Raw genomic sequence first — 14,764 nt, forward strand, 5'->3', positions numbered from 1 at the left:
TCACTATCCCTGGAAGAATTCATGGGATGACATTTAAGCACAACTTTCAGTAAAAAAAGTTAGGCATGGTCTGGATTAACCAAATCTTTCCATAATTTAGGTGAGTACCTCTTTGGAGCTTATTAACCATCATGGAGAGTGGAGTTCTTATGGCACTTTCTACTTCAAATTTGTATTCTGATGGAAGAAAACAAATTCACATTGCAGTTTAAATTCAGAAAAGGTTTTTTTTTTTTTTTTTACACAAACTTTTGAAATCTCTCTCTTTAAGGGAAAAACACATTTCAGCAAAATACAATATTCTACATAGATGAGATACTTCCCACAGGTTCTTTTCTTCCAGGAGTTGATTGGTCATCTTCTAGCAGTAGGTACGTTCCCAGTTTGAACACCATCAGTCTTTCACAAATGGACAAAACGATGGCAGTAAACTTGAAAAACTAGGGAGAGTTGCACATAAGCTACCAAAAAAGGCAGAGGTTGGGCATTACCTGCAAATCATGATCTCATATGTTAAGATGTATCTTGGCATTTAGTAACTGGATTTTTGGAAATGCAAATATCTGAGTTTGGGAGGTCAGATGATGCTTAGTTAGATTCTTTCCAGGTTTCAATTACTTCCTAGGACTGAGTTGGGGCATTTTGGGTGGTAAATGAGCTCTTCCAGAATAAGAAATTCCATTTCAAGAAATTATTACTACAGTTCACTAAAGAGTACTGTGGTGTCCTGGAAAAGATAATGTCCCTTACAAATTTCCACCCCTCTAGTCACTTGAACAATGGGAAATTCACATTTATTTTACTCACTTTGGTCCTTGAAGTCAGAACCTAACAAAGAACTGTTTTCCCTCATCCAAAAAGAGACTGTCTAGATGGAAGTACGGTATTGGAACTGCCCTGGTGGCTTGGCAGTCTATGCCACCATCCTCATATGTATTTGGCAACTGGCATGCTTGATTCTTTCTTTATAAATCAGCCTGCCAATCTTCTTTGTATGTGGAATTGTCTAAAGTAATCAAGAAAAAAAAATGACCCAAATAGGCAAGCTTTTTAAAACTTGATAAATGAATGGAGAATGGCATACCTCAGAAAGAAATGGAGTAATAGTTAATGGAACTTCTCAGCTGATTACCGCCATCTTTTGAAAGGGATGTAAAACAAATCTTCACAAATGGTGAGTAAACTATGAAAGAAGAATCCTCCTCCCTTCCCCCAAAACCCAACTCTTTAGAAACTTCTACTTCAGATATGAGATCATGATCTGTAGGTCTACTAGGGTCAAATACCATTTCATTCTAGCAGAGTCATCCAGGTTAGGGTTATCTGTGACATGAATTTAACAAATAATGTGAGAACAATAACTATATGTTTATCGCAATTATTTTCCATACTTGATCAATTGATACTCTGCCCATACGAACACAGTTGCGAAGACATGAATCATTTTTAATAGAAACTCAGTAACCTCAAGGTAGGACAAAACAAACTTCATTTGATAAAATAAAATTTGGTTAAACGATTTTCATTTTAGAGAGACCGTTCTTTCCCTTAATATCCTGGTAAACTCTTTATTTGGAAAAGTACACTAGTTTTGTTGTTTTGTCATTTCTTAATCTACCAACTTCATTTCCAAAGACTGCAACCAGAATGGTATGTTTTGTATCTCTTTTCTGAACTTAATGGAGTCCAAGAGGTTTTTTCGTTTTCCCAGATTTTAATATTTTAAATTCAATTAAAATATACAACCAAAGTTGGTGGGAAATAGTAGCTCTCTTCCAGGTAAAAGAGCTTACTAAAAGATTTTAGAATCACTGGACATTTGTTCAGTTCTACCTGAAAATTAACTTATTTTACTGCTTGGCATGGGAAAAGGCATTTTCTAGTAATTTTCTGTGACAGGAAACACAGCATTAATCCAAGTAAGCACCCAACAGACTAAGTCTATCTGCTGGGGAGCAGATTGAAACGTTAACTCAATGAAAACATTTACCTCACTACTTTTTCTGAGAGAGCATTCAGCAGCAGTTACAGTTAATATGTCACCTGTGGACAGCTACAGACACCCTAGGCGGTGGGCCAACTGAGGAGCACTTTCCAGGTAACAAGAATGATGATATTGCAAGAAGCTACAAAACAATATTGCAGTAGTTAGAGTGACCACTACTATAGTGATCATGGCCTGGGTCAATGTGCCAAATATTAACGCAAGGAGCACACTAGACTTTATAGAATTAGAATATTTTCCTTACACTAAGAACCAGTTGATGGCGCGTGATGAGTGGTGATGATCCATTTATTGTTTCATTCTACAAACGCTTCCTAGTTAGATCTCCTTTCTCCTGTGTTAATTATATTCCATGGCAGTATATTTTCATCATCTAAAATGAGAGCACTATAACTATGGTATACCCCAACTCTCTCTCTCTCACACACACACATGCACACACACACACGTGTACCCTTATACACACATGTATTGGACAATATGTATAAAATGCTCATTTGCAGTCGGTAAGCTCTCTGAAAGTAGCCAAATCAGCCTTCCCAAATATAGAGAACCATTCAATGCCAATGAAAAGCCTTATCAACTGTTAAGCTCCAACATGAAATTTTAACCCTTGTCCATGTGATAATTGGTTTAAATGCATTTTGTGTTTTTTGCTAGGTCATCTAAAGCAAGAATCTCAAAGACTGACATTATATGTAGAGTCTAATGGACTCACATCTCTGTTTATTTTGCTTCTCACACATCTCTTGATGCTGAAACATGAGTTGATTTTGAATTGCCATTAATGCATCTATATTTAGGTAAGGCTGATTTGGCTTTCTAGAGAAAGGTCAGCCCATCTGCAAATGGACACTGTCTTCCACACAAACATCAGTGTACACTAAGGACAAATCTAAGTATATGTATATATGGCATATATACATATATATGTACACATAAAATGGATTGGGAAGTCCTTTGGTTTAGACGGGATTAAATATGTACTTCTCAAGTGCATAGGTTTCCTTTGACCAACCTTTTCAAAACACAGATAAGAAAAGTGTCATGGCAATTTTGACATTTCCTCTCACTTTCCCTATGTAGAGGCCCCCTTTCCTCTCCTCTCCCTCTTTCTTAAGCATTTTATTTTTGAAAGTGGTTAGATCTTTTGGCTTTCAACACTCCATTGATTCGTCCATTCCTTGGAAGAGCTCTAAAATCACATCGACAAACTTATCTTTAGTGGAGAACAAGGTTGCAAATAACATTTCCCTCTTCTTTGATTCTCTCTTCCCCCCCCCAAGAAGCAGACACCTTGATGTGTCATGAACAATTCACTCTTGATCTGACTTTCCTTGTTACCCCTGGCCAGCCCAAGCAGCTGAGGTCTGAGCTTTACTCTCCCTGCATCGTTGTGCAATACTGGAAAAGAAAAATAATCCATTTGTCTACACCCTTCAGACTGTGGTGACATGATCAGGGTTCTCTTGGATTTCTATGCATTCAATTTCCTCTCTCTCCTTTCGTTTGGCGCGTTTCTTTTTCTTGTGGTGCTTTTTGGAAGGGGGGAAGAAGGTTAGGAACACAGGTAAGATAACAAAACAGTGCAGAAGTGTGCAACCCCCAGTGAGCAGCAAGCATTTGAACAGTGTGAAGGTCAGGTTCGAAGGCACAAATAGGAGGGGGACCAACCCAATAAGAAAAGAAGTAACATTTTGCAAAATGGCTGTCCCATGCTCTTGTAGGGAGCTTTTTATACATTGTGTTCGGGTGTGCTCAGTTGCTAATACAAATGTGTAAAGCAGTGGTGCACAGTGGTCAATGGCAAAGTTTAAAGTGTAGATAAGGCACAAGATAGAAATGCAATCCATGTCGACGTTCCATAATGTCATTAAGCCCAGAACGCCCAGCTCAATTGAGGTGACACTAAGAATTAGCCAGAAGTTTCCCAGAGGGTGGATCACTAGGAAAAAAGTCAGGATTAACACCAGGAGAACACCAAAGCCTGCAATCAGAACAGGCACCGTGACAGACAAGCCATAATGATCCATGAACACAAAGGAGGGGTTGAACACAATAAATCGGATGCTCTTTGATAGGGACAGGGGCCTCAATTTTTCCAACACTTCTATGACTTCCTTCTGCTTGTCTCTGCTAGTCCTGGCCACCAGATACAAGCGAGAAGCAATAATGTTGTTTTCATCCCCTGCCTTGGAGAAGATGATATCATTTCGAAAATGCTGGAATTCTGGCTTTTTTAAAAATGAACTTTGTAGGACACTGATAAAGTCACTCTTGTTATTGGCACTGATGTTGCTAACTTTCAGGAACTGGTAATACTGCTCCACCCAGGACACTGCAGTGAACCCACTGCAGAGTCTCCGTAGATCCTCCTGGACGCTGCTGTTCCAGTACTCCAGGGGCTCGTAGATGTAGAATCCTATCACTGGGCTGTAGTTGCTGAAATATTTCTGCTGAACCATGGCATAGGAAATGCTTGGGGAGTCACTGGCTAGTAGATTGATGATGTTGGCTCTGTCACTGATCTGCAAGCACCCCATGAAGGAGAAGGAGGCGTAGATGAGATAGAGGATGACAACAAATGGCTTCACGTAGATATTGGTAATCCATTCATTGTAATGTTCCCGGAGGAAATGCTGAATAAAATGGTGCTGGTAGGGGTTCGTCTCGTGGTGGGATGTCTGTTGATGCCCATCACTCATCACGGTCTGGAACCACACAGGTTTGCGGTCCAGGTATTCCGCAGAGGGGATCTTACAGCAGAAGATGCTGTGGTAGCGGTTTTGCTCCAGTTGGCCCGCGAAGACCAGACAGGAGCCAAAGAAGGAGAAAACGTAGAAGTAGTTCAACAGAATGGAGACACACATGTTCTGACAGAAGACCTTCACAGCCTCTATGTTTGTGAATGGGCTGGCACCCATGCCAAACGTAATGAAGTACAAGGAGCTGGTCATGGTATAGGTGACCATCACATCAGAATAAGCATCTGCTACCCTGTCTTTGAAGGGTAAATTCTCTCTCGTTCTCCGCCATCCAGACAGAAGCTCAAACACTCCTTTAGTTCCATGACCTAGTTTTTTAAAAAAAGAAAGAGAATAATCGTTTTATTATCCGTTATCTATGCTAAGCAGTGCTTTAGACTCCAATCTGCAAAATGCTATGAGCCTCCTATCAGGGTCTCAAAATTTGAGTTACACAAGGGGATATATTTAGTCCGTGTATCCACTTTAGCAAAGTCCAAATTAATTGGTCTTCTGGGTAAAACGAAATCTGTGTTGTCTGTCTTATTAATTCGACAAGTCGTAAATAAAATTGACATGGTGTGATTTTTTTTCTCCCCCTGCACACGTTGTCTCCCTAAGTGGGTCATAAGTTGTGAATGGTAGGGGCTGTTATTCATGCATTTCCTTTTTTTTTTTTTTAAGATTTTATTTATTTATTTGAGAGAGAGAGAGAATGAGAGACAGAGAGCACGAGAGGGAAGAGGGCAGAGGGGGAAGCAGATCCCCCGCTGAACAGGGAGCCCGATGTGGGACTCGATCCCGGGACTCCAGGATCACGACCTGAGCCGAAGGCAGTCGCTTAACCAACTGAGCCACCCAGGCACCCCTATTCATGCATTTTCAAATGCTCCTTAACACCAGTTGAGTGCTTGATCAACTGAGGCATTGACTGATAGTCCCGAACCTCCATTTTAAGCTGACTTACATGCTGATTTAGAAAATCATAAGATGATTTTAAACACTTAAAAATCACTTTATATTGATTTTAGAAGGTTAATAATCCACTTGGTAGCCAAGTGGCTTAGGAACCAATTCCTATAGATATGATTAATTAACATTGGATGTGAGTTGAAAAAAATCCGCCAGGTCACATAAAAGACCAGGCAAAACCTTCAGGGTGAGAGATCACAGCAAGCATTTTCTTTGGGCTCCTCACAGAGCTTTTATTCACACAGTATGGATGCTGACTAACATTTGCTTCATAAAAGTGGATGGGGAATGAATGGTTCTTCTTAATCAACTTCTGTGCACTCTTTAATAAGGGTAAATAAGCAAAAGCTTCATTCAACAAATATTACTTTAGCACCTGCTATGTACCAGATACAGTTAGATACTGAACTTTTCCCCCTGCCCCAGGAACTTAACAGCTTTTAAGATACTACCACTTGCTTCCTTATCAGCAAAAGCAGAAAGCAGCTGGGAAAGCAAAGGTATTATTCCATTATCTTCAATTTCCCTCTTTTCACTTCCCTGAATTAGCTCTGTCAATTACCATCCACAATGTATCAATTGGTAACTTTCTGAGTGAAAATCTTCATAGATCACTCTTGCCCTTGTAGGCAAAGCAATACTACACACAAACCTTTTCTATGAATGGATGCAAGCTGTTTGGGCTCTTCTCCAAGAAACCCATTAGAAAAAAAATGTAGCTTAAAGGCACAAAATGACCTAGTTCAAGAAAACTTGGAAAATGGACTTCGTGTGGCACCTAGATATTGGAGCAATTCACTCAGTAATGCTTTAACAAACATATTATAATGGCTGGGGTCTTATTATAATCACTGATTTTGTGATGTTGATAGGGTTGCTAATTGACCTACATAATTTTCCCCCTTCTTTGTTACTTTTATTTGGGACTGCAATGGGCACAATTAAAAACTATTTCTCAGCCTACCTTTCAACTAGAGGTGACTCATGTGACATATTTCTGGGTAATGTAACTGATAGTCACCTAAGGATGCTTATTTGAAAACCAGAAGGAACTTTGCCCTAAATGGCATCATGGAGCCACCAATAAGAGCCATGGTCTATCATCCTCTCTAAGTCTCTTTAAAGAGAGCCAAATCTCCATTTGTCTAAGCCACTGTAAGTAAGGTTATTACATGCAGCTGAACCTATTCCTAACCAACAAAGTTTTGTAGGTGAGTTAACATTACTGAAACCTTTTTTTATGAAGTTTAAATATATATAATGCTAATATTTGACTTCAAAGATACATGGGTTCACCTATCATGGGAATTTTTATTAATTATTAATTGTTACTGTATTGGAGTTCTTCTTATCCTAAATATAAAGCCTATTGAGTCTCCAAAGTTCTCTCTTCTGAGTCCCCAGTCAGAAAAGGTGTTTATCCTAGCAAGTAGAAAAGGTTAGGCAAATTGCATTTAAGTATAAGGTAAGTTTTTTTTGTGTGTGTGTGTTTTGGAGGCAATGATCTATTACTTCTTGCATTTAATTACTAGCTCAACATATATGTGTATTAAGTCTAATGATTATTTTTTTGAGTCTAATGATTCTTAACATTAATTCTTCATTTTTATCTTCTGCAAGACTCCTTGACCAAACAGAATACTTGTTCTTTCATTCCCTTGACAAAAACATATTAGGATATTAGCTGAAGTAATTAAAATAATTCTTTAATTAGAGCACTTCTCTTCTGAAATGAGCACTCTTGCTGTCTTTGTAGTTATAAGGAGGGAAAAGGCTACGTGGGGCTGCAGCTAAATTTGGCTTTCCTTTGCTAATGGTCACTTTTATGGAATAGTAGGTACACTATGTAGGCCAGATTGTTGCTTTATATAGTACAAAGGTCTGTGTGGGAAGTTGATGCTAAACTGTATGAAGTTAAATAACCACTCTAAGTGTGATGAAGACTGAACACATAATTTCCAAACTTTGGAGAGGGCATATTTTATCCCATTCATAGGTTTAGATATTTTACAGTCCATTCCTACAGATATTCACTCATTTGATTCTCACCATAATCTAGCTAATTCCTAGCAGTTCAGATCTATTACCTGCTGCATCGACGGTGGTCTTTCCTCTCCCCAAGAACCTGCCCATGATCAGTGTTATCTTCTTAGTTTTATTCACGCTATTTTCTCTGCCTTACAATACCTTCTTCTCATTGCTGGTCACATGGAAATTCTGTCCATCCGGGTGTTAAGCATCAGCTCAATTCTCTAATTGGCCGGGAAGCCATCTCTGACAATTCCAGACATATTGATTTTTTTTTCTGTTCCTAAGGTCTTACTGCCCTAATTAGTTACTCATTTTGGCACACAACCATGTGCTCTTTTGCTCTGGAACAAAATGGTTTTCTTAGGATATGTTCTATTTCTTTGGTTAGATTGCAAATTCTTCAAGGTCAGGGAATACATTTTATGTTACTCTTATACTCTGCAGAACATCTGGCAAAGTGCTAGATGCCCAGAAGATGCCCACTAATCTCTAATTGAATTCAATCAATTCTTGATTCTAGATGGGTTGAAAAAATGTATCTTTTAATTACTTTTTCTAAAATTTATTATGCATTTTTATATCTCCAGAAGTTATACACTTTTAATTCAATTCAACACAAATATGTATTTTGATTTGTTATACACAAGGACCCATACTAGTCAACATAAAAAACATAAAGGTAAACAAGAAACACAATATTTTCCAATATCGGTCAGACCAGAAGGCCATTTTTACTTGGGTAATTCTGAGACAGAGATTATAGCTTCTAATATATACGAATTTTAGAAGCAGTCCCATAGGGTGTTCACAAGTGTTCCTGTCTTCTACTAACTGAATGCCAGTAGCATGCTCCACAGTTGTGACTACCAAATATGTATGTCTCCAGACATTGCCAAATGCTGACTGTGGGATAAATTGCCCCCAATTGAGAATTACTGGTGTAGTCAAGAGAAAAAAAGATAGCCTGCATGTGCACACATACACACATATTTGAATCACCTTTTTCTGGCTATAAAAACAGGACATATTTCCATCAAAAATTTTGGAAAGATGGAAAAAATAATGGTGAAAAATTATTTCATAGTCCTACAACACAGATAATTGCTGTTAACAATTTTGTGTATTTCTTTCAATTTTGTATGTATGTATTAAACTTATCCATCCATCCATCCATCCACCCATCCATCCATCCATCCATCCAGATTAGTAACTACTTAATTATTTCATGAAACAGAGCTCCTGTAAGGAGATATTAGAATTTGGGATTTCTCTTGCTGATGGTCAATTGGCTCTCATCAACCACGGAGAACCTGCTTTCTAACCTCTGCAGTATTTTCTCTCTAGGTTTCTTGCTTTTTACTTTGGTTTCCATTCTGAGGCTGATACCATGTTTTTAATATCTGCTCACTTGAAAAAAGCCCTTTCTACCATACCTTTTTAGAAGGGTATATGCACTCTTTTTCACTATTACTGAGGGTCCTATTCCAATTCAGACAAGACACCTGAAATCAAGACATTGGTATTCACCCAAAAGGAAGTGACCCACCATCTTAGAGGATGATTATAGAACACGTATGAGTGTGACTTGCCTCACTGAACAATGACCTGAATTGATTCCATTATATTCTCTCCTTGGTCCTTTGGGAGAGTTCAGTTCTTTGCTTCTGTCCCATTTCTACCAAAATCCTTAATCCTTACCTAAGGCCTCAGTTTGTCTTATGAACAACTCTGTTCAAATTGCTGACTGGTGAGACACATATATGTCAGCAGTTAGCTGACATATAAAGAATAATTGCATCCTTTCTAAGTAGAGATGAATGGTACAGGCTGTGAAAAGACACTTAGTTCTTTCTGAGGGATCAAGGAAAGTGCTACAAGTTTCCTATAGGCAGGGGATGATGCAGTCTAGACTGATGGAATAACCTGAATTAAGGCATAAATTTATCTGTAAATTAAGAGGAGGTAGTTGTGGCTTTCATATTTATAATTGATATTTTTTCTCTGAGCAGAGATTAGCTTGTTTGGTGTAGCAGGTTAGGCCATTGTTGGAAATATGCATTTAATATTCCAGAAGATGACTGCCAAACTTTGATCATGATTTCCTTCCATTATATTAATATATATTTGCAAACTATATTAGAATGCCATAATAAATGGCTCAACTGGGACATTATTGGATAACTAATCTTTCTCGAAGTTTCACGAAGGAATAGAAAGGGAACTCTTAGGAGTAAAAATGCTTTGGACACAGTTGGAACTGGGAGAAAAATTCAATGTGGGAAAGGAATCAAAATTAAAAGATTTGTGTGGGTATGTGTGTGTACTGAATATTCTAAAAGTCTTCAGGGATGTTGAGAGACCTTTTTCCAAATGAAAGCAAATGGAAGCACTGTTCAATAACAAGCAAAACTTATGTGACATCTGGCTAATATATTCTATTTAACAATAATTTAACAAGTGCTGTTATTTACAATGGATAAATATGGAAAAAATGAAGATTATATGGATTCTTCTTTTGGTCATGGCATTGCAGGTCAACCAGTGGGAAAATCTTAAATGGTTAAAATTTAAAAGCATGTATTTTTGTTATCAAACAAAACTGATTTCTGTCCTAAATGAGCTGAATAATATTCAGAACTGGTTATAATTCCATTTGATTCTGAAGCAATCACTTTACAACTAAAGAGGACTTCTAAAGTAAGATAGATCTCTGAGAACAGATTCCTTCCCACACTTAACATTTCTCTAAAGTCCTGTATTCCAGTGTGAACTTCACACTGTGATTGCACCTACGGTGCTGTAGGAAAATTCTGGTGACATGGTTAGGCCTAGAGTGACTTCCTTCAAAGCGATGTTGTTCATCTGTGAATGGAATATAAATTTTACAGTTGCCATTTTAATCCAAAACCCAATCTCTCCCAAACCAGAATTCAAAAAAAAAACAAACAAAAACAAAAACAAAAAAAAAATGTTTAACAAGGATTAAATCAAATCAGACCTAATTGTTACTGATTCAATTAGTACTCCCTACTGGGCTTCTCTTGATATATTGCTCTAATAAACACTCATTTGCCTTGAGAAGATGTCCTAGTGAACCTCCATTTATACTTGAATATGTCAAGACTTCAGCAAATCATGAAAGCTTGACATCTCCTGTTTCAGTGACATAAGAAATAAAGGTAAAAATAATATTCCTTCTTACGACCTGCTCTGGAGAAATCCTTTTACTTTCTCTGAGCATTTATTTCCGCTTTGGTTAGCTATGCTTTCATTAATTGTGTTTGTGGAAATCACCCTTGAGCTCAGGTGGAAGAGTATTTTGATTTTCTACTGGGCTCTTAGGCTATGTGACTTACCCATATCAATCAAATGAATGAAGAAAGAATAAAAAAATAAAATTCAGTCAACTGAACCAGTAAAGCAGCTACCAACAACAACAACAACAACAACAAAATCTGGATATTGAATCAACATTTTGAGTTACCGTTCACTTGTTCAGCATTATACGGGATCCTTATCCATTGTTTCTTCTGTTTAGTTGGCTGTTCCTGCTTCTATTTTAAAGATGCCACTCAAAGATGATCTCATCTCTAATACCTTCTGCTTGCCCTCTTCATCCCTAACTCAGCTGCTTAGAAGCCTCTCTATGTTCCAACACATATGGTAGCGCTTACTACTACACACAACTAAAATTATCCATTGGTGTGATGTTTTTTATGTAAGTCTGTAAGGTCCTCACTGTCTAGGGTAGGCACTGTCATTTCCATTTTTGTATTTCAATTATTTGACACTTACTGGTGCTCAATAAATGTTTGTGGAATTGAATTGGTTGTGATCTGTGTCTAGTCTTAAAGGTATTTTTAGTTGTTCTTGCAATGATTATTACTAACAGCTCCATATTTAGCATTAAGAGTCTGTGACATAGAATTTTCCTCATTTTACTGAGAAGGGCATTTCCTGAGTGTTACCCAGTGATTCTATGGCAGAGCTGGTGATAGATATCAGTGATGTTCAATTGTAAAATTAGCATATAATTAATTAATTTGGCTAGTTCAGCATTATAAATGTCTGTGAGGAATGGAATATGAAATTAAAAAGCTTGTTCTAAATTGTTATTTGGCAGGATAGAGGTGAATCTACAGGGTACCCCTTCTACCCAAGAGATAGATTTTTAAAAAATTTTTTATTGTTATGTTAGTCACCATACATTACATCATTAGTTTTTGATGTAGTGTTCCATGATTCATTGTTTGTGGATAACACCCAGTGCTCCATGCAGAACGTGCCCTCTTTAATATCCATCCCCATGGTGTCTCACCTAGAGGTGGTGATCAGTGTGTATTTGTAGACTAACTACTTTTAATCAACTCTCATCTAGAATAAATAGGTGGTTATCAAGCTCTATTCATAAAAATGGCCAAGGCTTTTGCCTTTTGATACCTATAGAGCCTCAAAGACATAGGGTAGGTAGTTATTCAACAGGAATTTCTAAGCCACTGTTGCCAGAGGCATATTGGATGGTTTTACCTGAAACTGTGATGGTATTGTGCAATGAGGGGAGGGTCTAGCTTCATATCACCCTGAAGCAGGAAGGGACTTCTCTTGAAACTTTCCCATCCCAGTACAGAATGAAGGAGGCTCAACCGCAGGGTAAAGAGGCGGCATATTGCAATGAAAAGAGGAATTCAGAATGAATCTGCACAGACACTCATCTCTCAGCACTTAGCAGGAGGTTAGAGGATTTCATTAAGTCCCTAAGAAGAAAAAAATGGAATTTAGTATCAGATTCTCATTGTATGGTTTTCAGTGACGTGTATTTTATACATATCTTAATGTATAGAAAATGGCAGATAGCTTCACTCCAGAGTTGTATTCCATCATTTTTGCTAATTTATTCTGTAGTTCTACGTGAAGTTAAATTAAAAAATCTAGTATGTATGTGTGTTTCCTCATATACACATGTATGTTCTAAAACCTGGTGACTATTGCCGCTAAGGCTTTAATACTCAAAGTGGGCAAAACTAGGTAAGTAACATGATTTGATATTGTGGTTAGTAGCACATCCCCAGAGCCAGATTGCTTGAGTTTATTTGTTTATTTCTTAAAGATTTATATATTTATTTGAGAAAGAGAGAGTGAGAGTGAGTGCGGGGGAGCAGGTGGAGGGGCAGAGGGACAGAGAGAATCCCGAAGCAGACTCTCCACTGAACGGCTAAGCACAGAGCCTGACATGGGGCTCAAATCCAGGACCCTGAGATCATGACCTGAGCCAAAATCAAGAGTCAGATGTTTAACCAACTGAGCCACCCAGGCGCCCCCAGATTGCTTGAGTTTAAATCCCAGGTTTCTTTCTTCCTAGCTCTGTGACCTTGAGAAGATTATTTTTTTTAAACATTCCATGTTTCAGTTTCCTCATCTGCAATGAGATAACAATGGGGCCTACCTTATAGGATTGTTATGAGTTTTAGATAAGTTAACATATGTGTTTGGCACACAGTAGGTGCTATATTGAATGGAAAAATTCAGTGCTGGGCAACTGCAGGATGTTTGCATCCAGAACATTCCAAATCATTTGACTTGGAATGCCACCTTCTAAATGCAGCTTGTTTACCGCTATCTTTACCACCACAGCTGAGTTGACTTTTGAGGGGGATCCCCGGTGCTCTCTTTTTAGATTTCCTTGCTGCGGAGCCTCAGTGCTGCCAAAAGATGAAACATCCCTGCAGGGCCAGCACACATATGGTGGCCTGCTTTCCTGTCCTCTCCCTTTCTCTGGTATTCCCATTCAGGGGAAAAAAATACTATGAGCAAGCTATTTGTTTTTTTGTCAATGCTTTTCATGTCTTTCAGGTTCTCTGAAATGAATAAACATTGTTTTTAGAAAAGCAGCCCTGACAGTTGGGTGCTGTCAAGTTGGCCTCGGGTATTGCCAGGAGCTGGTCTGGCACCCACAGCTGGGCTTAGTGCTATCCTGTTGACCCCAGACAGCCTGGCAGAACTGCATCATGGAAGACCAGTCTGTGACCGGGATGTATTGAGACAAAAGAAGACCATTCCATAATTATGACCAAATATAAGTGAAACACAACAAAACATAAAATGAACCAAACATTCTCTGATATCAAGAACGGTAGGAGTGATTGCCATTTCTTTTACCAATCACAGTTTAGTCTTGATCTCCTGGTCTTAAGTCTGGTGTTCTGGCTTTCTAGGTATAAAAATTATTAAGATAACTGATCATTGAATTATCCTCTCTTCTTGACAGTAACCAGCCATGCTGCTTTGAACCCTCTTCCAAACCACCTAACACTTGCAAAAATCATATAAGTCCATTCTAATACCTTAGTGCTGTATTGCTCCACGGTCCCCAATGGTGTGTGTTCTTCCTCAATGTAATGAGTCAGTTAACCCAAATTTGTTCAACTATAGTAGTACTCCTGGTGGTCTTTGGCTGGAGGGCAGTGGCATTTTATTATAAATAAGTATTTTTGGAAAACAAAAGAAATTAAAACTTTTGTTGTTATAGGACTTAGAGCGGGAGCACTGAGTCAGACTTAAGCCCCGCAGACTTGTATTTCCAAACAAAGGGATGGCCTCCAGGTGGAAGAAATATCTTGGTTGCTTTATCAGTGGAAAAAAAGAACAGGTGCCAGTTGGCCATATGAGAAGTGGGAAGATGTTCTGAGAGGAAGATAACATAGATATTAACATAGGGAAAATGAGGAGGAGCCATGTGGAACGAAGACGTCATTTTTTGAAGCAAAAAAGAGCAATTAATGGAAGAATGGGTGATCAGGCTGAAAATCTTAAAATTCATGCGAGAAGTGGATTTGCAGTTTATAAATTAAGCACGAGCTTATGCTTAAAAAAATCAAGACCTAGAATAAGGGATCATATAAAAGAAGAAAATAATAAATAACAAAAATTTGTAGGAATGAATGAAAATTAAGATACGGTATTTATTGAGGTAAAGACATTTAAAGAAAAAGAATTAGAAGAATTAATTCATTTG

The 14,764-nt window shown here is 38.1% G+C and overlaps 1 protein-coding gene across 1 annotated transcript in view; it reads right to left on the reverse strand.

Moving 5' to 3' along the window:
• Window positions 1-3,444: 3,444 nt before the first annotated feature.
• PTCHD4 (patched domain containing 4) overlaps window positions 3,445-14,764 on the reverse strand; it is a 180,195-nt gene continuing 168,875 nt past the window's right edge. The window contains exon 3 of the mRNA XM_045866999.1: window positions 3,445-5,078. Coding sequence (XP_045722955.1) covers window positions 3,445-5,078 — 1,634 coding nt within the window. The remainder of the gene's footprint in view (window positions 5,079-14,764) is intronic.

The sequence above is a fragment of the Mirounga angustirostris genome, unplaced genomic scaffold (genome assembly GCF_029215605.1).
Source record: "Mirounga angustirostris isolate CCGP_5_RB_7025 unplaced genomic scaffold, mMirAng1.0.hap1 SCAF_8, whole genome shotgun sequence".
Lineage (NCBI taxonomy): Eukaryota > Metazoa > Chordata > Mammalia > Carnivora > Phocidae > Mirounga > Mirounga angustirostris.